Source organism: Oryzias melastigma, linkage group LG17, assembly GCF_002922805.2.
Source record: "Oryzias melastigma strain HK-1 linkage group LG17, ASM292280v2, whole genome shotgun sequence".
Classification (NCBI taxonomy): domain Eukaryota; kingdom Metazoa; phylum Chordata; class Actinopteri; order Beloniformes; family Adrianichthyidae; genus Oryzias; species Oryzias melastigma.
In genome coordinates, this window is record NC_050528.1 from 24,601,644 (window position 1) to 24,626,141 (window position 24,498).

Sequence of the window (24,498 nt, forward strand, 5' to 3'; positions counted from 1 at the left end):
GTTAATGTTTCAGACAAATTGTGCATTTTGTTGGATCACTTCTTTCAGAAAAATATGCCAGCCACCAGAAAAATCAAAAAATGGCGTCCATTCTTAAAGATGGCGTCTCAATCATTGCAAAAATATGAGATTTCTATTTGCCCCAGTCTCAACAACATGAGGTGCTGTGCACAAAAAGCAGTCTTTTACCTTTAGGAGTACCTACAGAAAACTATTTTAAAATCTTGGATTCTCGTAGCTGACGTGCTTTTTCTAAAGAGAACTGAATCTAAGCTAGATTGATGCCAAATTTGGTGCTTGCACCACAAGACGCAGGATTATTCTAGTAACTACTTCAACTAGAGATTAAAAAGATCAACATCTATGCTGGATTTGACAATGAAATTGAAGAATTTTCATTAAATAAATGTGATTGTAATTAATTTAGATTAAAATGTTTCTCATCTAAAGAATTGAAGCAACTTCTCTTCATCTGTGGATGTTTGATGTATTTTTGCTTCCTAAATCAAAATAAAAATAATCAAATGGTCTAGAGAATTTTGTTTTTAGCATCCTATAAGTTAACAAATACAACCATCTGTGAACAAAAAGACAGAAACAAATCAGAAGTGATCTGTGTAGAAATGCTCTGCAGCTACACTGATAAGTAAATGTGGGCAGACTGTTTTTTTCAGAATGTCAACAGGCAGTGTGACATATGGGCCTACGTGCAGCTCACAGAAACATGACACAAATCACCTTTTCATCTTTTTACAGTAGTTTTATGCAGCATCTCAGCTGCTGGACCTCACCTTTTACTCCTGTAAATGTTTGGTCTCAAATAGAAACTGAGTCAACCTTTGGATCTTTATTATTTGCAAATTGTGTCCTTCACTGCCACCAGTGAGTGAGTGAGTGGAAAATTTGGTGCCATAGAGGGCAAATATGTAAGATCTTTATTTACTTTGAAGTTACTCTAGCTCACAAGCTATTAAGCAACTTTTTCTACATTCCAGCTTTTGAAGAGAAGCAGATGGTGTACAAAAAAAAGCTGAAGTTCTGGTTAGTAATGGTGGAGGGGAAGTTGCAGTGGCTGGTTTCCTCATACTTTGATTTGATTTCTGTTTCCTTTTAAGAGTTTTAACAGACTTAAAAGTCATAAGGAAAAATAAAAAAAAAAATGTTTGAGTTAAAGCTGGTCCAGATGATTGAGCCTGTGAAATTCTTGAGTGCCCTAAGATTTTTATTAAACTGCGAAAAAAGGAAGAAGAATTGCATGTTAAAATTGAGCCTTTCTTAGCATGTGTGCTCATTTTGTGTAATATCCGATATTGCTAATAATAATTATAATAATATAATAATATGGTCCCTGTCCTAAATTATTAATCTAGTTATTTTAAATATAACACTTGTCTTTTAGATCATGAATGTACCTTGTTTATTTTTTTACATTTTATTATTTATAATCATCTATAGTCCTGTGTGCGTGGGAATTTGTTCTTTAGGTCAAATGTAATTGTTTAAACCACTTTCACTTTCTTGGAGTTTGGTAGTTTATGGTGCAGCAGCGACACTTTGTGGCCAAATGTGGAATTGTATCCTTAAAAAAAAGGGGGGTTGCAATAAACCCAAATCACCGTCAGGGGTCACTGTGGCGCCGCTCTGAATGTCAGGGGCAGCGAGAGTCGACCAAAGACCAAAGAATTTCTGCTCCAGCTGATTCGGTCGCCATCTTTGTCGTGAACATAAACAACCCAGACAGAGGCTCGTTGGCGTTGAAGTGTCCGATTGCCGGTTTTTGGGGGGGAGGAAGCGACGGGGGTTTATTTGTTCTCCGCCGCGAGGCTTTTTGTTTTCCGGTGAGGATGACAGTTGATGTGGTGACCTGAGCCACCGTGACAGGTAAGCTAGCGAATCCCCTTTCTGGTACTGTACACTGTTGTTGTGGTCACCGTCGTGATGTCATGACAACAGCGCAGCTGGCATGTATATTCTGAATAATCTCGGGGTGTTTCTATCTTCGTATGTGTTTGGTTTTTTGTGCGGATAGTAAGCTAACGCATTACGGCCCCAAACACGGAGACGTCCAGCTGCTCGGGCCGCTTGGTTGTAAACTGACAGATCCTTTTGTGCAGATATGGGGGCCCTGCGTGGATTTACTCACCGGGAGGAGCCGCAGGTGTAAAAAGGGGGGCGGGGAGGGCGTGGAGACATGGACCAAGAGTATGAGAGGAGGCTCCTGAGGCAGATCAACCACCAGAACCTCCCGAGCAAGGCCTGCCTGACCAAGGTGAGGAGCAGAGAAGCTTCACTGGAGCTTTAATATGTATTTATTATTCCTGCAATGATGTGACTTGTTGTGTTCTCCCCCAGAGCCTCAGTGCTGCCTGCAGTCCTGTCAGCGTGAAGTCAGGCGATCGCTTCATCCCCACTCGAGCTGGAAGCAACTGGAGCATCAACTTCCACTATGCCAACGTGAGATCTCATCCAGTCACGTGATCCTGGTTTAAGATGCTACCAACTCTTTTCTTTAAATCAGGATCACCTTTGAAGTATTTTTAAAAGCCCACCCCTACTTCCCATCATGCATTTGTTCACACGCTCTCCTGCTAGCTTACTGCATTTTTGCTCCTGATTCACAACAATTTGAAGAAATATTCTGTTTTCTGCAGGAAAACTGCCGCTCTCCATCTCAGAACTACAAAGCGAAGGATGCCGGTTCAGATTCGGGCAAAGGTCTGAAATCCTCTATCCTGCCTCTAGCTCTTTAGGCCTGAGCTGATTGTTTTGTTGTTGTTTTTTTTCCAGATGCTGTGGCGTATGCTGCCCTGCTGAGGAACGAGTTGCTGGGGGCGGGAATCGACTCGGTGCCAGACCCCCACGGAGATGACAGGCGGCACGCCGTCCTCACTCAAGACTCCCGCGGCCTTTTTAGGGTGCAGAAAGAAACCTTTCCCGTCTCCTTAAAGTCCCACTCCGATCATCTCTTGATATGTTGTAAAAGTGTTCCCTCTGATCTTTTAATAACTTTATAGCCTCACTTGGGTCACCAGGAGGTCACAGGTGACTGTCGACAGTAAATTCTCAAATTACGTACATTGATGGTCACAACTGTATATTAGTGAGTATAAACCACAATGCATTGGGCTGAAGTGTTTAAATGTAATTTTTTTTAACAAATTATCCACATTTTCATCATCGGAACACAGTGGAGTCACAAATAGACATAAAAAAATGTTCATATTGATTAGATTTTCACTTTGTGAAATCGGTGATGTCATCCACCATTTAAAAAATAAGTAGTAATCATGGTGTCTGAATTACTCATAAAATCCACTAGATAGTCCTGTACTATATAGTTTTTAGTAGGGATTAGGGTGGGAATTTGGACAGTCATTTTTCAGTGATTATAAATTGCGCTGAGTTACTTTTTTGAACACTAGGGGCATCACCCAGTTTCCCTTAAAAACAAGCTTTTTGCTGCACTTCCTAAAAGAAAATACACTCTAATCTTTTAGTTTTTTCAGTTCACGATTTATAATCGTTTTTAGAAAGAAATGCTCAGAAATTGGATTAATTTTCTCTATTTATGTCCTCTATTACCAAAAAAATGCCGCGAAACATGTTAGAACGGCTTTATTATCGGAGTGAGTCTTTTCATGCTAAACATTCTTATTTTAGAAAAACAAGAATCTCACTTGTATCTTCCTGTGTTCTCCTCAGTACACTGTCCACACTAAGAGAGTGCCTTTTGATAGCGATAACGAAGTCTCCCCGTACTCCCTTTCTCCTCTTAGCAACAAAAGGTAGGACACCTCCTCCTCACTCAGCTCAATATTCTGCGCTCGCGTTGCTGAAGTCCTTCTCCCGCCAGTCACAAGCTGCTCCGTTCCCCCCGCAAACCTGCACGGAAGATCTCCAAGATCCCCTTCAAAGTGCTGGACGCCCCGGAGCTGCAGGACGACTTCTACCTCAACCTGGTGGACTGGTCGGCGGGGAACCTGCTGAGCGTGGGGCTGGGAGCCTGCGTCTACCTGTGGAGCGCCTGCACCAGTCAGGTCGGGCGGAGGAGGCCGGCTAAAGCTCACAGCAGAGGAGCCACTCCCAAATTGTTCATGAACTTGCATCTGCGCCCCCAGGTGACGAGGCTGTGCGACCTCTCAGTGGACGGAGACTCTGTTACGTCTGTTTGCTGGAACGAGAGGGTAAGTAAGGACGGAGAGTTTGAGCTCGTAAAATGACAGATTAGTGAGTAAAAGCAGAAAGAACTGCCTGTTCTGCTTCTTGCAGGGAAGTCTGGTGTCGGTGGGAACTCATAAGGGTTACGTTCAGATCTGGGATGCAGCGGGAGGAAGGAAGCTGACCAGTTTGGAGGGTCATTCTGCGCGAGTCGGTCAGTCAGATTCTATCTGATTCTAGTTTCATTAGAACTGCAGCTCATATCTTCACTCATGTCTTCAGGTGCTCTGGCGTGGAACGGAGAACAGCTGTCGTCTGGTAGTCGGGACCGAGTCATCCTGCAGCGGGACGTCCGGACGCCCCCCTCTGCAGAGAGGAGGCTGCAGGGTCACAGGCAGGAAGTGTGCGGCCTCAAGTGGTCACCTGACCACCAGCACCTGGCCTCCGGAGGCAACGACAACAAGGTGAGGCAGCGTCCTCCACAGTGGCGAGCCGGCGGCAGCAGAAACGCTGATTCGAGCGTCTTCCGTCCGCAGTTACTAGTGTGGAACAGCTCCAGCCTTCTGCCCGTGCAGCAGTACAGCGACCACCTGGCTGCCGTCAAAGCCATCGCCTGGTCTCCTCACCAGCACGGGCTGCTGGCGTCAGGCGGGGGCACGGCCGACCGCTGCCTGCGCTTCTGGAACACGCTGACGGGTCAGGCGTTGCAGAGCACAGACACGGGGTCTCAGGTGTGCAACCTGGCCTGGTCCAAACACGCCAACGAACTGGTGAGAGCATATCTGATTCATATGTTCACACCCTGTTTATAAAACCGTATTTTAAATAATAAAAGTTGAATGAATTTGAATTTAGAAAAAAAAAGTTTTTTTTTCATTTAAAAGATCTGACTTTTAAATCTTTATCTATTGTTTCCCCCACATATGATTACAAATTGTGCTGCAGTTTTTGAACACTAGGGTCCTCATCCTCATCCCTTAAAATGGTCTTTTTTCTGAACTTCCTGAAAGGAAAAGTTCACTCTGATCTTTTAGGGAAGGTTGTAAATCCATTGTGCTATAAAACAGGCGGCCAATAAAGTAAAACTCAACTACTATCTCTATAAATACACTTCCACTAAAGTACAGCTGCATGAATCTCCTACTTACCTTTGCACACTAATTGCCGCTGGACATGACATTTAAAGCTTTTGCTTCATTATATATATATATATATATATATATATATATTTTTTTTATTATTTCAAACTACTTGTGTCCAGGTGAGCACTCACGGCTACTCTCAGAACCAGATTCTGGTGTGGAAGTATCCGTCACTCACACAGGTGGCTAAGCTGACCGGACACTCTTACAGAGTCCTCTACCTGGTATGTGGATATTTGTCCACTTTGCAATGATAAAAAGAGTATAAAGAGCAGCAGTTTGTATTTCTAAACATTGTTCCCCTCCAGGCTGTGTCTCCAGACGGAGAAGCCATCGTTACTGGAGCCGGAGACGAGACTCTGCGTTTCTGGAACGTCTTCAGCAAAACGCGCTGCACTAAGGTAAATGCAGCACATGAGGGAAGCATCCACACTGTCAATGCAGCTCCAAAACACTAGCATTTCTATCACGCCTGCAGCCAATGTCCATCTGTTCTTGTAGATTATGTTGTCCTACTTTGATTTTTAAAGCTTGTAAATTAAAGGAAATCGGTTAGAAGTGATTTCAGGCAAAGGAAGTAAAAAAAAGGTGACTAAACTCTTCATAGAATAATGTAAAAAAAAATAAAATGTCTAGAAAACATAGTTACATTTGACAAAATATTGTTAAAATAATTAATAGATATATCTATTTTAAATTACTTGTTTTTTAATGTCAGTCATCATATAAATAACTTGAATTGTGACCAGCTATTTATTACTATTGTTGAAAATTATATAATTCTATTATGTACTTTTATGCTTATATTTTTTTAAATTAACATTTTAATGAAAGTAAACATGACTTTTATTTTTTATTTAAATTGTAGTTAATTCAAGAGCTTAATCAAAAGGAGTTACAATAAATATCAATGCATATTATATTTCAATATATATGTATTTGTATTTTTTTGTTGTCATAGATGCATGACTTCAGCCACAAAGGAAAAATGCATAATCCATAAAGTCAATGTTTGTTTTTTATCTGTGACATATGAAATGTTCTTACTATTTGACAAACTAAAATGACTTTATTTTTGTTTATCTTGAAGGAATATACAATTTAAGCTGTTTAATATTAAATTAGTTAAAAATAATTTATGGTTTGATACATGTAAAATTCTTAGTCTCTAAATGTGTTTTTGTATTTTCCTAAAAGTAACAAAACATTTAATATGAAAATTTTAATTAACATAATTTTTAAGCAAATTATTTAATTATTATGTATTCTGCAAAAATACAAATCAAAGTCATCAAACCGCCAAATTAATTAACAAGTATCAAAAAAATTACTCCAAATGAATTGATTTTTTTTAGAGAAAATAAAAGTAAGAAAGTCCTTAAAATCTAAAAGTTCTCTGTAGATTATTTTTAAAACATTTTCCTCCTCTTCTCTCTGCAGGAATCAAAGTCTGTTCTGAATCTCTTCACCAGAATCCGGTAGTGGACGTCCGGAACGAGGAGCGCCGGTCTCGCTCTGAATGCATGCACCAACACACGGCACTGAGGAACCTTCCACAGAGAAAAACACTACATCCAGTCATCTTTTTTTTTTTTTTTTTAACCGAAGACAAACTCAAACTTCCCTCAGTTTCTGCTGACGGGAAGAAAAACGTCAAAGAAACAAAAAGTCTCCTTCAAAGCTGCTCGAGTTCTCCTTTTTTCTGTTGTGCATAAGTGATATTGTTGTTTTATTCTGTATTAGCTGAAGTTCACAAGAGGTCTAAAGTATGTAATAATGTATTGAAGGAACATTTTTAAAGAGGCGCTCCTTTATAACAGAGAGAAGATGAAGCCAGGTTCAGGAAGGGGCTGTTTCTATATTTTGATAATGTGTGAATATGAACTGGAGCGGAATGAAAGGAAGAGAAAAATAAACAAGTTGCTGAATCATCTGCAACAAAACAGACTTATTGGTGTTGGACATAAATTCTTTCTGAAATCTCATCAGCTGTTATGTTTTATTACAAACTCAACAAGTCTAAATACACGTTTTCCATGAAAGTAAATTAAGAATTGGGGATAAGTTTATTTGAACCATCAATTTGAAGGAAGAAAAGCTTGTTTTAACTAAAATGTGGTTCAGTATTTGGAGTATCCAGAGCCCTGCAGGCCTCTGCAGAGCAGAGAGAACTCCATCACAGTCTCCTTCAAGCGCCGCTTGTTGGTTTGCTCCCTGGCACAAAGATAAATATATAAACGAGTGGATACAAAAGCAAAATATCTGAAAAGTTGAAAGAAAAAATGACAGAATGATTACCTCAGGAGCTGCTGGATGAAGTTTTGTTTCTGCTCGGCAGACACATGAGTGGATGGAAATCCCTCCGCCTGCAGGGACTCATTAAGCCACAGGGGCAGCAGAGCCGGACAGTGTCTGTTCAGGTTCAGCAGCACGTCGGAGAAGGGTTCGGTCGCACCACGAGGAGAGCCGGCTGCAATAGCCTGCAACGGGAGGGAGAGCACAAACGCACACGATGAAGAATGACATCACCAATGATCGGAATGATCCATCTTTTGTTCAAGTCGGATTCACATGGATGACGGTCTCTGTCAGAAGCTTTCCGTCCTTCTGCAGGTCCTCACCAAGAGAGGGTACGTCTTTGCAGCGATTCATAAACTCTGTCTGCAAATATTACAGAAAACAACACAAAGTAAATCAGTTCTTCAGGTCATGAATACCACATTGATACGCAACCCCCTCTGATATTTATGTTTCTGGTTTTATAATGGGGATAATTATTTGCAGAAATGCATGGAAGGTTACAGAGCCCTGGATGTGACATTAAAAATAATAAACTGTTCCCTCAAATTACCATTTTGTGCGTACAAGTTAGCATTTCGTGCACACATATTAGGAGTAGGTAGTAAAGAAGTAATTAGAAAGTGGATTGCACTCAAAAGGCAAACTTTTGCACACAAAATAGCTACTAACTTATGTTCAAATGCTGATTTTTGCCCATAATGTTTACTTTTGTGTACTGAATGGTAACTTGTGTGTACATAAAAATGCTAACTTGTTTGCACGTAATGCTAACTTTTTCACACAGAATGCTAACTTGTGTGAACAAAAAGCTAATTTGTGTCAACAGAATGCTTGTGCACACATAATGCTTACTTTAGCACACAAAATGCTAACACATGTGCACAAAATGCTAATTTGTGAGCACATGCTTACTTGTGAGCACAAAATGCTAACTTTCCTCACAGAATGCTAACTTGTGTGATCAAAACGCTAACTTGTGTGGACAGAATGCTAGCCTGTGCGCACAATGCTACTTTTGCACACAGAATGCTAACTTGTATGCTCAAAATGCTAACTTGTGCACACAAAATGAGCTGTACTATTTTGTGTGCACAAAATGCTAGGAAACAATTTATGTTTGTTTTAATGTGATGTCCAGGGCTCCAGAGAAGGTAGCTAAGTCACTGCCAAAAATTCTGCATAGATTTGAAAATCTTGCAAATCTCCAAACTTACAAAAAACAAGCAGGCAGCTTTGACTGTGGCCGTCTCAGGGAACTTGATGGCCTGAATCCCTGAGAAAAGTAAGAAAGAAACCCTTTTATGCAAATTCAGTCGGCTTTAAGACAAAAGACAGAAAAACTCTTATTCTAAAGTCAGTTGGACTTTAATTTTTCTGAAAATTACGCATAAAATAAAGACGTAAATTTTGCTTTGCTCTGGGACAAAAACGGGACGACCACTGAACTGTTGATTCAAGGTCAGATTGCCAAGTTCATAATCTTTTCTGAAGGTTTACCCCTTATCCTTTACTATGTTTTACATAGTTAATAAACCTATGTTTGGTAGGTTTAGACAGACTGAACATTAAGGTTGGTGAAATTTGTGCAAAACCTGTAGCCAATAATTTTTTTTTTTTTTTTTTATCAGATACTATGTTTGAACCACGCACTGGCACTGCTTTAAAGGTCTAAATTACACATGTTGACACACTAAAACCGATTCAGGCTAACGTTAAAAACATAGCTGCTCCAAACTAGCTAAAGCCACATCTAAAATACCGGGAAAATTGTAATGAAAAAAAACAAATATTCTAGTCATTTTGATGATGGTGTCCATTTAAATGATCCGGAAATCTTATCAAAACAGTTTCCAAATTGTATTTATTTTTTTAAATATTTATATTTTAGAAAGCACAAAATGTTGGATTTTTATAACTTGAGAGCTATAATCCTCAAAATGACTGGAAATTAAGGCTTGAAATTCTGACTAAAAATACTAATTTCATTTTTAGAACATGCTGACAAAAAAGTAAAACAATTTTTAAAGTTATTCTAATTTTTTACGTGTACAGCCTAATTCAGCATAAATGATTTTTTGATTTAAAAAAATGTTGTTTTTTATTATTATTGTTCTTTGTTTCAAACACAAACACAAAATGAAAATAAAATAAGAATTTAAAAGTACAAAAATACAAAATAAGCATAAGAATCTAAAAATACAAATATAAGAATTGAAAAATACAAATATACAAGTACAAAGATGATACATTTTTACATTATAAAGTTTTACCCAATTATGTGGAAGCATCTGCCTGAGGATGTGAAAGCTTAATTAATTGTGGAGGTTTTTAAGAAAAGAACTCAAAACTCTTAGTTTTTGCTTAGCTTTTTACATTTTAACAGGTTTTAATTTGGTTTTTAGTTTGTTTTTGTAGTATATGTATGTGTTTTGGGGGCTATTATGAATGAAAAGTGCTCTACATATAAAGTTGAATTTTGAATTTGAATTATTATTGTGCAGTTTGGATAATTGGAATTACCAAATTGGATGGAAACTATCTTAAATATTTGTAAAAATACTTACCACAGTGAAACAAAGCCTCAACATCGAGCTGGTCCGAAAGGTACAAGCTAGGTTTTCTTTTAAGTATCTAACAGTCAGAAAGACAGAAGAGTTTTAAGTTGCGGTTGGATTTTGATGTCCACAAAGGAGGTGAATCAAACTGACCTGAGCGTGAAGGTGCATAAACGATTCTACAATATCCGGATGATCCCTCAGACCTGCAAAAGCACGACTTGGTTAATCAAAACTGCTCTGGAATGAATTCTTGTGTTCGCAGCTTTGTGTTACCTTGTTGAAACAAAGCCAGTGTGGCAGAGGTCAGGGTGTTGGTGAGGCCCTTGATGTTGGAGAGGTGATGCTCATCACCAGCAAAAATGTGAACCATCTGAAACACAGATCCCAAAAGCATGTTGGGTGGAGATAACGGCTTCGTTCCTGTGATTTAAATGAGTTACCTGACGTGTCAGGTCCAAGGCGGAGGCCTGAGGAAAAGCCCCGTACATCTGACCCAACATGTCACACAGCTGAGGCACCATCGGCCCAAAGTCAAACAGCAGCGTGCGGACGGACTTATCAAAAACTCCACAAACCGCCTGTCAGGAGGAGAAGGGACATTTATGGAAAAGCTTTGATTCTACATGTGCATGTACATAATTAAATGAACAGATACCTCTACCACGTCTGAGTCACAAAGCCATTTACCGAGGATGGTCTGGATCAGAGGGAACACTTGCTGCAGGACAACCACAACCTGTACGTTATAAATAAAGATCATTCAATTTATTTGTTTTTTTTAGCAACAAAATGTAAAGGTTTTGGTTAAACTTTTTCTTGTAAACTCACTGGGTTGGGGGAGAGTCTGGGGCTGGCTGCTCCCTCTGAAACCTCTGACTGTGTGCTAATGTCCAGAGTGGAAAACAAACTGGACAGCATCCCCAGGATGTGCATGATGCTCTGTTTGCTGGAGGCATTCAGCTGCAAAGAACACATTATTTTAAATGTTTTCTAGTCTTTTGTTCAAAAATAAATTCCAAATACTACAGCACTTATTTAATCTTGTCCCTTTATATTCAATTTACCTCCTGGTGTGCCAGTGCATCCAGCTGTTGGATGTGAGGTGTGATGAGGGAGAGAAGCCTGCTTAGAATCTCCTCTAGTGGAAGAGCGGACAGCAGGAAACCCAAGGCCTGCATCAGCCACATGCACTGGCTGCTCTGCACCCACACACACAAACATGTGCACTCAAGTTGACAGTAACATAATCTAAAAATATGAAATACGGTACATCATCAAAGCTGTTTACTCACCTTGTGAAGGTTTTTCAGCAGCACGGCCTGTGGAGAAGATTCCAAAAAGATTAAATCCATCTTAAATCCCCATGGATTAAAAAGATTCCGAGTCTGACCTGTGAGACGGTGAGGATGTCTTGGGCGCAGGGCCCGAGGTCGTGCCTGCACTCTCTGCAGATCCTCTTCAGCGTGGAAACGCTGGACACTGACAGCTCCTCCTTCTCCAGGCCCTGCAGCACCATCGGCAACACGCTGCTCAGCATCACTGGGTGATCGGCCAGCCACTCTGCCAAGGATCCTGCTCCATCACAGAGCGCAGAGTCAAGTTACTCTTTACTTTGCTCCTAAATACCTGCAAATTTTCTTAAAATGGGTCATTTTCTATCTATCATTTTCTATCTAACAGGTTTGATTTAAATCAGGGGTCCCCAACTCCAGGCCCCGTAGGACACGGATCTTCAAGGCCTGAATTTGGGAACCCCTGCTTTGAGTGAACCAAATGTGTCCAGTCTGAAAACTAAAGAGCTAAAGAGCTATATTGGGGCATAACTGAGACCTATGCAACAAATGTGACTATTTAAAGAGAAAATAGATCATTGGAACTGGTTATAAAATGAATGGAAAAGCTGCCAAACATTTTAGAAATGTAACTCAGTCAGATGTAACCCTACACATGCACTGGAGAAGGTACCTATGGTGTACATGACTGTGTCTGCCAGCATGAGGTTGCTGATATTGATTCTGGGGATGAGCCCAATGAGACCAGGGATGACGTCAGAGTAGTTCACATCTATGGTCTCAGCGATGGACTGGAAGCCAAACAGCAGAGCTTCTGTGTCCTGAAAGTAAGAAGAATGTCTGCCATCAGGACAAGTGAAAGTTGAACACAAGCTACTAAACAAGGCAAAGCAGGTGACAAGATATGAGGAAAAATGAGCAACAAAACTTCTATTCTGTTGATGGAAAAGGATGAATAGGTCTGAGAAGTAGAAACTGTATATAAAGTATATTTTTTTATTGTCTTTTTAACATTTTTTGTAACATTGTCCGATGATGGAAAACATAAATGTTAAAGAAAATCTAAAAACTGCATTTCTGAGCATTTCTTTATTTCAATTGTGGTGAATTAGGAGCAGAGGGAAAAAGGTGACATTTGAAAAAAAATCATATTTTTCACAGAAAATACACTAGGGAGCATAAACTCCCTACTCTTCTCCATTCTGATGCATCTGCTTACAGACAAATAGATCCATGAACGTCTTTTTTTTCCTCGTCTGAGCTGCCATCTGTCTCCAAACTGTATGGTTGGATAGTTCCAGGGGTGGACTTACTATTAGAAAGAAGTAGGCAATCGCCTTGGACCCCCAACACCTTGAGGGCCCCCTTTAAAAAAAATAATCTACAATAATTTTCATGCCAATTATTATTTAACTGTCATATAGAACATATAGATTTGGACTAAAAACGACTTTAAGAACTGTCAACTGTAGGCTCACAGCAAACCTAAACTTAACCTGATCCTAATTTTCATTTAGACTTTACATGTATTCTTCAGCCATTTTGAGATCTGCACAAAACCACACTATCTTGATGCATAAAATGACAAAACCATTCATCTCAAAGACTTTTTATGTTTTTTAAACACCCTTTGGTGAATGGTAGTTCCATCACTGTACCTGCCAAACTCCCGACTGTTGAGGATCCATCAGTTGTCTGCCGAGCCCGTCGTAGAGGTTACTGAGCAGCTCTGACCCCAATATTTCATAAACATACATCAGAGTGTCAGATATATCCACCCTGTAAAAGAGACAAAACAGTTTAAGTCCCCCTCTGATGAAAATCATGTTTTTTAAGTTTTTAACATGTATGTGTGGAATTTTTCTTATGAAAGAGAACAAATGTAATAAGAAATCATTTCATGTTTGCATTTCTGAGTATTTCTCCTTTTAAATCGCTGTCAATCAAACTGTTGCAGAAAATCTCTGTTTGAATTAATGAGCTGCACTAAACCCTCATCTGGCCCACCTAGCATTTCTAGCTCAGGTTCTGGAGAAGAGAAGATGGTATCTTCACATTGACTGCAGTCAAATGAGCCGCCGTTCACATTTCTGTGGTCAAATCAGCATCACTGGATTTTTTGTGTGAGTTTCATCCAATACTTACGGTAGCAGGACTGAGAACGCTGGAAAATCTCCACGAGACTCCAGGGAGCTTCTTGATGTGACCACGGAAATGTGAACGACGGCTCATTTGACAGCAGTTGGAAAGGATTGTAAATCAATGAAAGTTCGGTCCATGAAGCTCTTCACTTCCTCGTCTGAGCTGACATCCGGCTCAAAACCATACGGCTGGACATTACCATGACTGCTTGACATTTTTATGTAGCAGCGGTGAAGATTTGCGCTAGCGAGACACAGAGCTATCATAATTAGACGGGGTTGGGATCAGGGCGGAGCTGCTCGGCCCAGCTCCTCAGAGGAGGTTTTAGAAACAGAGGCTTCAGAACACCATGGAAAATTGCTTTTTAAATCATTTAGGTTGTGGAATTAAAAAAAAAAAACCTTCATAATCATAATTAAAACACAACTGGGAACGTGTTTTTTTTCTTAAACAAAAAAAATGTCATGGGAGACTCTAAAGACAAAACACAAAGCCCCAACTGTGGAAAAACAGCGGGTCCTGACGTTTCTTCTCAGATTAAAAGATCTGGTTTAGTATAGTTAAAACTTCCTGATTACCTGTAAATGCGAAACTGCTCTTTGTCATCAGAAGACCAGGAAGCGTACTCTTCCTCAGAAGGATAGTGGGATTTTTGAAGCAGCACATCTACCAGCTGGAAATAGACTGGCCTGTAAACCTGCAGGTAAACTGCCTGTTTTTCCTCCTCAAAGGACAAAATATCGTCCTGGAAATTTCAAAATAGGGACAGTAACTATATTAAACAAAAATTGAAGAAGTGACACAAAATCCCAAAATGCTGATTTTCTTTCCTCAATGTGTTGTAGTGTCTGTACCTGTAGAGAGTACCAGAAGGTAAGTGTGAGGGAGCTGGTGGTTTCACTGACAGGGTAGTGTCCAGGGATGCCCGTACAGAACAGAATCATGTTGACCAACGCCAAATATTCTTGCCAGTGGTCCAACTGTTCCAACAAAACCCTGTGGAGCATAAATAGTGTAAAAAACAGAAACTGAAGACAGAGCTCTGCATGTTTATTTGAGGATACCTGGAGTGCGTTTCCCCCAAAGCAACGGCGATGCGACAGATCCCGTGGGACGTCTCCATGTCTCCATCCTGAGCTGCTGTCTTCAGCTGGTCGTGAAGCCCGAGCACCAGAGGCATGAGGCTCACCAGAGCATCGACGTACCTGCACACAAGCACTCTGAGGCCCAGCTCTGATGATAATCCCACCTGTTACCCAGCATGCTCCTCACCTGTGACAGTCAGGCTGAGAGATGACGGTGACTATCGTCTCCACAGCCGAGTCGAACAGCTGTGGGTTTGACAGTGCAGAGAAACAGTCCTGGACCAGCTCCTGGCTCTCTCCTAAAGGCACATCCAGCCCGCTCCAGCTGGACAGGCAGTGCAGGACTTTCTCCTTCACCAGGCTGGATGAGTCCTGACTTTGCAGCAGCTGTCGCAGCATGGGACACAGGGCAGCCCACTCGCTCGCCAACGCCTCCCTCAGCTGAGAGCGGCGGGCCGGAGCCAGGCGGCTGCTCTGGAACTCTTCTGGAATGACGGTGAGGAGCTCCAGCAGAGCAAGACAATGAGTCTGAGGGTCCTGAGAGCCCTCTGCACTACCACCACCCTCAGAGTCCAGTTTTTGTGGTTGGAACGCTCGCACCATATCCACTACTGGCTGAGACCACACATGAGGTATCAGGTTCAGAGCCATAGAAGCCAGAGCCACACAGAGCCGGGTCAGAACCATTCTGGGCCCAGCGGAGAAGTGCAAGATCTGTGAGAGGAGCTGCGTCCTGAGGGTTTCGTGCTGCTCTGCGGGGAGGTCGCTCCAGTGGCGGCAGATTTTGATGTGAAGGGTGCTGGCACCAAAAAATTGAACCTCTGGGATCTGTAACAAAGAAACACAATAGAAAACCCTTGGAGAATAAAAGAACCCCTGATTATCAATAAAAAGAATCTCGGATAGTCTCAGACCTTGTCAGAGCTGAGGAGGGCCCAGCACCACTGCCACCCCTGTGCAGAGGCCTGAGCCTGGGTCAGCCATTTCTGGGCTTCATCCTTTCGTTTCATGTCTGGATCGAAGTAAAGCTGGTACAGAGCCTGGAGGCAGAACAATCCTTTCTGTTCCATTTAAAGTTTTCTCTCCCTTCATTTTATCTTGAAGTCTCACTGTAATCATTTATTGTAAAATTGTTCCAAGTGGTCTTTTAATTATGATAATGCTCTCATTATACTTTTATTTTTAAATAGTGTCAATTTCTAGGACTAGTTTCTGCAGAGTGTCATGAGAAATTCACTTGGCGCAGAGTAAGTCTACTCTCATTTCCCATCATCTTTTTATTTACTGCTACAGGCTTTTCCCAATGTTTTTTTTTCATCTGCTCCTGACTTTAAAAAGAAAATACTCAAGAAATGCAATTTTAATCTTAATTTTCTTTAAATATGTCCTCCTTCATAAAAAAGAGCTACTTTTCAGTGGACCAAAAAATATGGCTGGGTTGATTAAATTAATTTGAATGGATTTAAGTGTAATAGATCAACAATTGATCTAGAAAAATGTAGATAAACATAAAGTCTGCTAGCTTGATGCTAACGTTTAATGAAATTTCCCATAGGACAGCTGAAGCTAAAGCTCGGTCGACACACATTGCAAACTTAATGAGCATCTTAACATTGTCATGACATTTCCAATGTCTTTCAAAGAAAAATATATATTTAAAGTAACCATTTGTGGTCTAGAGCACTGTTTTTGGCTCATTCTTTGCTTATTCTTCTTGAGAAAAAGAGTACTGCTACAACACGATCGCCACCTAGTGACCGAACTTTTCATCGGAGTCTGGGACTTTAATGCTTCACACAAGAAGGATGTTTGTAAAACCTGTAAGTTGGCCTATAGGGAGAAGCTCGAGATAGATAAAGAAGTTTGTTGTCCTTGCAACTAATCTGGAGTACATGCTTAGTTATTATTAGGACAGCATGTGCTTAAAGCTGAGATCATGTTTCAAAATGTCCACTTTATCTTCTGTAAATCAAAATATGTTCACTTTTTCCTGTTTTAAACTCCTTTTGTTCAATAATTTGAAATGAAAGCATCTTTTTTTATATCGTAAAGCGCATTTAATCTGTAGATGATGGCTTTAAAGTAACTCACAGACTCCACATTCTCCACTGTCTGGTCCATCTCCATTTGTCCTGGAGTGGATGGAGGCTCCATTGGGGTAGGGTGATGGTGACTTCCTGTTGCTGCCTCCTCTAAGGTCTGATCGGTGGAAATAGGTCCTGGAGTGAGTCAGGTCTGTCTGAGCGCTCACAGGGTCCTTCAAGTGGGCATGCACATGCGCACTGCAGAGCAGTATGCGCGCTGACATAGTGACCTCTGTGAGGGCTCACAGAAAACCCTGCTGGAGTCCAATCAAACATTGGGTGGGATAAAAATAATAACAAAGTACAGTAAAACTTGCCTGTGGAGCTCTAACAAGCGCTCCTGACGCAGCAGCTGCGCCTCTGACGCACCGAGCTCTGATTGGCTGAAGGGAACGACGGCAAACCGGTGCGCTTGGCTTGAGCAGATCATTCGCATAATTGTGGGGACTGGGGAGGGATGAACCCGTCATCAGCGCTCACCCCCCATCTCTTTAAACGAAACCCTCCGCGTGTTTTTCCGTTCCGGCGGCCACACCCACGCTGCTCTTCTGCCCGACTCCCCCAGGATATTTTTAGCGCCGATGAGGCGCCCCGCCGAGCCACGTAACGGAAACACCAGACCGACAGAGCAGAGCCCAGGAGAGCCCGATCCTGCGCCATCCGCTCGGAGGAGATGAGACTGGAGGTTCGGTTGGTGTTCGGCACGCTGGTGCTGATAACCGGATCAACGCAGGCAGCAGGTGAGAGTCAGGAGATGGAGGGAGGAGACGCTTCTGCTGGAGGTGCTCTCTGGGCCCAAATACTGACTGATTCTGTCCAGAACTTGTCATACTGACTGATTCTGTCCAGAACTTGTCAATGTATCATTTGATTGGATTATTATGGTATAAGATGTCTTGGATTTGATCTGGAAAAATATGTGAAAAATATTGGACTTCAATTCCCTGGTTCACATGTATGGAAGAGGAATAGGGCCATGGAGAGAGATGAAAAGAGCAATGGGAAATTCTGGCTTTAATCTTAGAATTTTCACGTCATTTTTCTGAGGTTAGAGTCAGAATTCTAAGAAAAAAAAATTAGAATTCTGACTTTTGTCTCAGAATTCTGATTGTAATCTCAGAATTCGAACTGTAATCTCAGATTTCTGATTTTAACCTCTGAATTTGGACTTTTGCCTCTGAATTCTGACTGTGATCTCAGAATTCTGACTTCATTTTTCTGATATTAAAGTCATAGTTCTAACTGTAATCTCAAAATTCTGACTTTAACCTCAGAATTCTGACTGTGATCTCAGAATTCCAACTGTAATCTCAGATTTCTGATTTTAACCTACAAATTTTGACTTTTGTCTCTGAATTCTGGCTGTAATCCCAGAATTCTGATTGTAATCTCAGAATTCTGACATAAGTTTTCTGATATTAAAGTCATAGTTCTAACTGTTATCTCATAATTCTAAATTGAATCTCAAAATTCTGACTTTAACCTCAGAATTCTGACTGTAATCTCATGATTCTAACTGTAACCTCATAATTTTGATTGTAATCTCAGAATTCTGACTTCATTTTTCTGATGTTAAAGTCATAATTCTAACTGTAATCTCATAATTCTAAATTTAACATCAGAGTTCTGACCTTTATCTTAAAATTGACTGTAATTTCAGAATTCTGACTTTAACCTCAGAATTCTGAATGCAATCTCAGAATTGTGACTGTAATATCAGAATAAATTTAAATTTAAAAATCTCAGAATTTTAATTTTAACCTAAGAATTCTGACTTCATTTTTTTCTAAGATTAAAGTCGTAATTATGACCGTAATCTCATAATTCTGATTTTAATCTCATAACTCTGTCTGTATTCTCATTATTCTGACTTCAATCTCAGAATTCTGACTTAATTTTTCTGAGAATAAAATCAAAATTCAGAGATTATAGTCAGAGTTTTGACTGAAATCCCAGAATTCTAATTTTAATCTCTCAATTGTCAAGAATTTTTCTTTAATTTTTACTTCTGTCATTTGCATGGTGGAAATAAATTCATAAGTATTTTTTTTTTAATGCTGAACAAATGAAAAAAATAAATTAATAATGTTAATAGAATAATAACAAAAATAATATTTGTTAAGAAACTGCATTAGGCTCTATGTTCCTCATATTTCCACCTGTTGTGGTAAAAGATTTATTTATTTATTGTCACGTTTTCTTTATTGGACGGTTGAAAAGATTAGTGCTGGTCCATGATCCTGCCCAAGGGCGCTTCCGCTTCACAGCATCAGACAGCTGACCTTTTCTGTCAGCAGAGGTTTGCAATGATTGAGAGAGAGCATGACTTTACAAGTTTTATTCTATTATTTTCTGCCTCATCATGTTCTGTGTGATGTCTGTGAGTCTTGTGTACAGCAGAGCAGAAACCCAGCCAAAAAACACCTTTAAACTGATTAAGTACAGATTATTTTTGAATTTATTTCTTGTTTAATAAATCAAATCGATTTTCTTCAGTTGTGAAATTGTTGAACGAGAAGGACATCAGATTTTTACATTTTAAAAATGCAGATTTTCAATTCCAAATCCTCCAAAAGTTCCCACTGCAGAATGAAAACATTGTTATGAAAGAACATATAGAAGCACCATTTGTCTTTGTTTATTTGTTAGAACATCAAATGAATGAAACCTGCATTTATTTAATGGACTATTTGTTCCCTCATGATGTAAATGACACTTCTCTGAAATCTGTGTTTATCTTTGCACCAAAGTAAATAAGGTAAAATATTAAAACTAAATATGTATTCACATTCTGTACTTTAAATAAGACAAGCAGGTTCAATGATTGAATGAAACATAGAAACAACACACACAGGCTAACCAGGTTATTTCATTAGACTCCTGTTGAGGTACAACATTTTCTACTACAAAAAGCAGCTTTGTGGCAAATCCAGCTTCCAGCTGCCTTCATCGAGAGAGCAGAAACAAACACAACCACCACAGATGGGGGTTTTGTTTGTAAAAAAAAAATTATACAGCTAAAATATCCTTTGTAAACATAATTTTTATTGTCAAAAACACACTCTTCAGCATTCTAGGAAATCCAAGAGGTTCCAGTGGTATTTTCTCTAAGCAGGACAGCAGACACACTTACAGGACCTTGCAAGCTAAATCAACTATACCACTGAATGCTTAACACTGGGAGTTTAAACAGATGGAAAATGATCATACATTTGATTTGGTTTGGTTCGCCTTAACACACCTCACCTTTAAGTGAGAAGAAAGGCCTAGAAAAGTCCTACACTGTAGTCCAAACAGTGGCTCTTAAAAGGACAGGACTACTAATGTTTGTAATAACTGCTTCATTTTAATAATGAGCTTCAGACTAAATAAAATGTGACTTAAATCATTTGAGTCTCTTTAGTCTAAGTTCCCACTGAAGTGAACCACATCAAGGTTTACTTGCAAGCGAGAACCGTACATTCAAATTAACCAAAGTTCCACTTCTTACCTTCCCTCAAGGATTTCTTCCTTCAGATGTAACCTGCATTCTATCTTGTAAATAAGGCTTTAATACTCAAAAAATACCACACCATTAATGATTTTAATATTTCATTTCACAGATCTGAGCCGGCCACAGCCTCCTGCCCCCACCTCAGCCCTGCCCCTCAACCATGAGACTTCAGAACCTGAAACCGCCCCCCAGATGGAAGGCACCGCCCATCCAGAGAGTCCCACAAATGAAGAACTGACCGCTAGTTTTTTCCTCTCAAACCCCACGGTGGCTTCACTAACACCCTCTGACACAACTGCTCACCCCGACACCCCATCCTTCTCAGGTAACCCCCCCGCCTCATTGTGTCCTTTTTGTCTATTAATGTGTCTTTTTGTGTTATTTCTCCAGCTCAAACTCTTAAAATCTGTCGTCTCAGACTCCTCTGACGTCCTGGCGGAGAATGCGTGACCTCACTTCGACGCCTTTTTATAGCTTAGATAAACACGACCTCGTCAGCTGATGTCAACGGCCTCTTTTAGCTGCACAGAAATAACAGAAAGATGGCATAAGAGTGTTCACATCGCAGCTGTTGGCGTCACTTCCTGACCCTCGAGGACAATGGAGGTCGTCACTAGGAAAAGTTTTTCTATCAAAACCTGGAATAATTTTAAGTTTTAAGCCAACAAATCTGAATATGATTTAAACGTCCTTTACAAATATGTCTTATAGGGGGTGGATGAAGTGAAGATTAGTGCAGATTACTGTTAAACTCTCTGGATCAGGGTGGAGAAACCTCTGCCTGCTCTGTGTGGATCTGACCATCTCCCTTACTCTCTTTCAGCTGCTGCCGACAGCCTTTCATCCACGCTGACCTCCCAGAGCTCCGCCCCTAAACAGGCCCCAACCACTGAGAGCACAACCCTTTTAAGCACCTTTTCATCTCAGTCAGTCGCCACTGTCCGCAGCTCCACTGCCCCCACCCCCACACAGCCATCAACACTATCCGCGACCTCCAAGCAAACCACAAGTCCCCCTCTGACCACAGCGCCAGGCCGGCCCCCCGCAGGGCCGACGCACCACGATGTTCCATCTGAGCTGAATGTCGGAGATGAAGGTGAGGATTCTCTTTTTTTTGTCATTTTACCTCCAAACTTTATATCCACCTTCAATGATCTATTTTTTTGAAAGACCTGAGGGGCTTCCACCTCCACAAAAACTCTCCCCTTGATCCTCTGCTGGCTGGCCTGCTCTCAGTCTTCATCGTCACCACCGCCGTTGTCTTCATCGCCCTCTTCCTCAAGTTCCGCCAGCGCATGAACCACCCGGAGTTCCACCGTTTGCAGGACCTCCCCATGGTAAGTTATCTAAAACCATGTGGCGTTAATCTATGAAACTGAGTGAAAATGTATTTACTTATAATTATGACACAAAAACAGCTGCTGGTTAAAAATGGCGTGGATTATTGGAGCTATCCAGCCATCTAAACAAAGACGTATAGGGATCAGATTGTCTAAAAGTTGATACACAGGAATGGAGCCTGTGGTCTGCACCGTGCATTTTCTACATCACAAATACGATGTTTTTAAAACTCATATTTTCTTTTCTCACTGTTTTCTTGCAGGATGATCTGATGGAGGACACGCCACTCTCCAGATACTCCTACTGATGGACGCTTGAGTCATTCGACACGTTTGAAACAACAAATGAAGGCAGAGTTTAAAGGTAGCAGCTGTGGATGAAAACAGAGCCGGTGCCAGCCAGGCTTCTGATGAGTTTTGTAATGTAAATCCTTTAGAGTGGAGATTCCAGCTCACACTAACATTCGTCCACATTCCCTTCGTCGCTCTGGAGACCGTTTGGAACCGGTTGCTGTTGTTATAAACCAACAGAAAGAAAAGACACAGCTGCTACTTTGACTGCCTCCTCATGAAAATGCACCACAAATGGTCATACTGCCCTCTAGGGGACAAGTTGGGTAATGTGGATGCATGGATGCTTTCACCTCAGGGTAATGCAAGCAGATGTATATATATATATATATATATATATATATATATATATATACAGTACAAAATACAGTCACAGACTGGAGAAGTTAGATATTTAAAGACCTTCAAGGGAGGGTTTGATGACCAAATATTAGTAAGTGCACTTTCAAACTGCTGCCTTTAGAACATTTAACCCATCAATACATGACAAAATCTAATGCTACAGCTCATCTATAAATGTATTCAACCTGTACAGCTCTAGCTTGACAGTATTGTAAAACTTGAAATTGTAGTTTTTGCAAAGGATGAAAATGTTTTGGCGCTTTTGACCTGGTGTCACTTGAAGCACAGACAGTAATGTGCGATTGAACGCCACTGGATTGTGAGAATAAATGTGACAATGAACTTGGCTGGGCGTGTTGTAAATGTTGGGAGTACTGAAATGTGGGGGAGGCTACAACTTGAGTCAGAGCCTATTTTTTTCAGTTTGATTACGGGGATATCATGAGTCCTCGAGAGTTAATGATCTCGCTCAGATACGCATCGTGGACTTTGAGCAAAACCTCAATAATAAAAGAAGAATGGATGCAAACCGCTCCCTGTGTGCACAGAAACACACCCATTACCCTTTACACATATTTAAAAAAAAAAATCATATAGTAAATGTGATCTAAAGGGTTGTAAGAAATAAAATAAAGAGAGAAGATGGAGGTTTTTAATTGAAAAAAATTACATTTCAGTTGCTTTTATGCACAAAATTGAAGTTCAGCTTAAAGACAAGTCAACATATTGTCTGCACATTTTAGAGAAATGTGGCCACATCCCCTGCAGATCTCTAAACAGGCCATTCTTTCTTTCTTTTTTGTTAGGAACCGGTCGGCTCACCCAACTAAAACTAAACATGCACAATCTCTGCTCAAACATTCATAGGGCGTACAAAAGTAAAAGTGTAGTTGATTAATGATGCTATTGGAGCAAAATAGTGCATTTCATTTTACGCCTGCAGCTGACGGAAGCGCCCGAACCGCGGCGTGTTGTATCCCAGCAGGTGGCACCCGAAGCTGAGAGTGGTCATCATCATTCCCAGTAAAGCCCAGGTCCCGAACATCCCCCTCATCCTTTTCTTGGGGTCTAGCAGAAGCACAGAAAAAAAGTGAAATTAATACAAGATAATAATAATGGGTTTAAAAGTAATGGAGGTGGATTTATTTTACCTCCTGAAGAGTAGCCATGGGCGTAAACTTCTCTGCTTACAATCCACACAAGTCCTAATCCGCTAATACCACGCTGGACGTGAAAAGGTTTAACAGATGCTTTTACATTATTTCTGACAGGAAGACATGTTTGGCAATAATGTGCAAACCAAACTTACGGGACAATACAAGCCGCCCACAGCCAGGCAGAACAGGAAGGGGGGGTAAAGCTCCAGGCTGGTGGGGAGGGACAAAGGTGTCAACTTTCACCTGCTTCCACACTCCCATTCATCTTGCAACTGATTTTATGCAACGTTTTTTTTTTTTTAATAATACTATTATAGGCATCGGCTATGATACTTACGTGTTCTGGTGTGAACGCTGGATGCAGTTGAAGATGACCCCAGTTTCCGGGTCATCGCTGTACATCTTGGGATACTGAAGACACAGTCACGGTTTCAGAAAAGGTTTGGAGGAGACTTGAAACATGCAAACACCGATGCTCACCGGGACTTTGTACTTCTTCCGGGCTTTGCCCACTTTAACAGCCAGGTGTCCCACCATGATCATGCTGGCGAAGCCCGTCAGAACCACGTATCCATACTCTTTAGAAAGAACAACCATCTTGACAGACCTGTCGGTGCAAATATTACTCGGTCAATTTCATGCAGTTCCATTACAAACCAAAAAAGACGTTTCAGCTTTAACACATTCGAAAACATCCATTTCTCGTTGAAAAACAAATACGCCAATTATGGTAAGACATGGTTTAACTGTAGCGAAACGAATAATCAAAGTATCAACAAATAAATGCAAAAATATTACCCTAAAATGATAGCTAGCCAAACTGCTTTGACCGTGGTGGAGGAGGTGCGCGCGGAGGACACTGAAGTTTCCTTCTTGAGCGCGTGAACGTCGATCGCGTCGTGCGTAATTACGTAATATGCACATGGTGGGCGTGGCGTGCAACCTGTGGCCTAGAAACGCTCTTTTCACATATTTTGACCCAAAGACTGGATGATTTCGATATATTGGAGCTTACTACTTTATTTTTCCCCCTTTGAAAGTAGTGTTCCTCTC

The 24,498-nt window shown here is 40.8% G+C and overlaps 4 protein-coding genes across 7 annotated transcripts; 2 read left to right on the forward strand and 2 right to left on the reverse strand.

Moving 5' to 3' along the window:
• The first annotated feature begins 1,525 nt into the window (after window positions 1-1,525).
• fzr1b (fizzy/cell division cycle 20 related 1b) lies at window positions 1,526-7,247 on the forward strand. 4 transcript variants are annotated; one of them, XM_024273443.2, is made up of 14 exons: window positions 1,528-1,881; window positions 2,030-2,269; window positions 2,353-2,454; window positions 2,652-2,715; window positions 2,788-2,915; window positions 3,703-3,785; window positions 3,854-4,037; window positions 4,119-4,184; window positions 4,270-4,372; window positions 4,441-4,622; window positions 4,695-4,928; window positions 5,420-5,524; window positions 5,609-5,701; window positions 6,741-7,247. In XM_024273443.2, exons 2-14 carry the CDS (start codon window positions 2,192-2,194, stop codon window positions 6,780-6,782), a joined length of 1,464 nt encoding a protein of 487 aa, XP_024129211.1. In that variant the 5' UTR covers window positions 1,528-1,881; window positions 2,030-2,191; the 3' UTR covers window positions 6,783-7,247. The 4 variants fall into 4 exon arrangements, with proteins under 4 accessions (XP_024129212.1, XP_024129211.1, XP_024129209.1 ...); XM_024273441.2 differs by having other exon boundaries at window positions 2,115-2,269; XM_024273444.2 differs by lacking the exon at window positions 5,420-5,524 and having other exon boundaries at window positions 1,526-1,881; window positions 2,115-2,269.
• LOC112147211 (importin-13) lies at window positions 6,884-17,039 on the reverse strand. The gene is made up of 21 exons (XM_024273434.2): window positions 16,770-17,039; window positions 15,593-15,718; window positions 14,866-15,506; window positions 14,658-14,798; window positions 14,448-14,589; window positions 14,172-14,338; window positions 13,110-13,230; window positions 12,125-12,272; window positions 11,550-11,731; window positions 11,452-11,478; window positions 11,224-11,358; window positions 10,988-11,119; window positions 10,815-10,895; window positions 10,600-10,737; window positions 10,433-10,529; window positions 10,310-10,362; window positions 10,166-10,232; window positions 8,816-8,874; window positions 7,872-7,961; window positions 7,599-7,780; window positions 6,884-7,514 (listed from the first exon to the last, which is right to left on the reverse strand). The coding sequence occupies exons 1-21, from the start codon at window positions 16,830-16,832 to the stop codon at window positions 7,421-7,423; spliced, it is 2,886 nt and encodes a 961-aa protein (XP_024129202.1). The 5' UTR covers window positions 16,833-17,039; the 3' UTR covers window positions 6,884-7,420.
• Window positions 17,040-17,199: 160 nt separating this feature from the next.
• On the forward strand, window positions 17,200-22,635 carry LOC112147219 (flocculation protein FLO11). Its single transcript, XM_024273446.2, has 5 exons — window positions 17,200-17,502; window positions 20,365-20,580; window positions 21,079-21,351; window positions 21,426-21,592; window positions 21,859-22,635. Exons 1-5 carry the CDS (start codon window positions 17,436-17,438, stop codon window positions 21,901-21,903), a joined length of 768 nt encoding a protein of 255 aa, XP_024129214.1. The 5' UTR covers window positions 17,200-17,435; the 3' UTR covers window positions 21,904-22,635.
• A 291-nt stretch (window positions 22,636-22,926) lies between these two features.
• mgst3a (microsomal glutathione S-transferase 3a) lies at window positions 22,927-24,377 on the reverse strand. The gene is made up of 6 exons (XM_024273448.2): window positions 24,244-24,377; window positions 23,926-24,052; window positions 23,783-23,856; window positions 23,598-23,655; window positions 23,440-23,512; window positions 22,927-23,356 (listed from the first exon to the last, which is right to left on the reverse strand). The coding sequence occupies exons 2-6, from the start codon at window positions 24,040-24,042 to the stop codon at window positions 23,220-23,222; spliced, it is 459 nt and encodes a 152-aa protein (XP_024129216.1). The 5' UTR covers window positions 24,043-24,052; window positions 24,244-24,377; the 3' UTR covers window positions 22,927-23,219.
• Between the last annotated feature and the right edge of the window lie 121 nt (window positions 24,378-24,498).

What these genes read in the sequence shown, in the direction of transcription:
- LOC112147219 (XM_024273446.2), top strand. Translation starts at nt 17,436, where the DNA reads ATGAGACTGGAGGTTCGGTTGGTGTTCGGCACGCTGGTGCTGATAACC. An exon ending in CGGATCAACGCAGGCAGCAG is followed by an intron (nt 17,503 to 20,364) that starts GTGAGAGTCAGG and finishes TTCATTTCACAG; the next exon opens with ATCTGAGCCGGCCACAGCCT. An exon ending in GTTTGCAGGACCTCCCCATG is followed by an intron (nt 21,593 to 21,858) that starts GTAAGTTATCTA and finishes GTTTTCTTGCAG; the next exon opens with GATGATCTGATGGAGGACAC.
- LOC112147211 (XM_024273434.2), bottom strand. Translation starts at nt 16,832, where the DNA reads ATGGAGCCTCCATCCACTCCAGGACAAATGGAGATGGACCAGACAGTG. An exon ending in TCTCAGCCTGACTGTCACAG is followed by an intron (nt 14,799 to 14,865) that starts GTGAGGAGCATG and finishes GCTTGTGTGCAG; the next exon opens with GTACGTCGATGCTCTGGTGA. An exon ending in TGCTGAAAAACCTTCACAAG is followed by an intron (nt 11,359 to 11,451) that starts GTGAGTAAACAG and finishes GTGTGGGTGCAG; the next exon opens with AGCAGCCAGTGCATGTGGCT.
- mgst3a (XM_024273448.2), bottom strand. Translation starts at nt 24,042, where the DNA reads ATGGTTGTTCTTTCTAAAGAGTATGGATACGTGGTTCTGACGGGCTTC. An exon ending in GGAAGAAGTACAAAGTCCCG is followed by an intron (nt 23,857 to 23,925) that starts GTGAGCATCGGT and finishes CTGTGTCTTCAG; the next exon opens with TATCCCAAGATGTACAGCGA. An exon ending in TGGGCGGCTTGTATTGTCCC is followed by an intron (nt 23,513 to 23,597) that starts GTAAGTTTGGTT and finishes TTTCACGTCCAG; the next exon opens with CGTGGTATTAGCGGATTAGG.
- fzr1b (XM_036216148.1), top strand. Translation starts at nt 2,192, where the DNA reads ATGGACCAAGAGTATGAGAGGAGGCTCCTGAGGCAGATCAACCACCAG. An exon ending in GGAGCGCCTGCACCAGTCAG is followed by an intron (nt 4,038 to 4,118) that starts GTCGGGCGGAGG and finishes CTGCGCCCCCAG; the next exon opens with GTGACGAGGCTGTGCGACCT. An exon ending in CTGTTTGCTGGAACGAGAGG is followed by an intron (nt 4,185 to 4,269) that starts GTAAGTAAGGAC and finishes TGCTTCTTGCAG; the next exon opens with GGAAGTCTGGTGTCGGTGGG.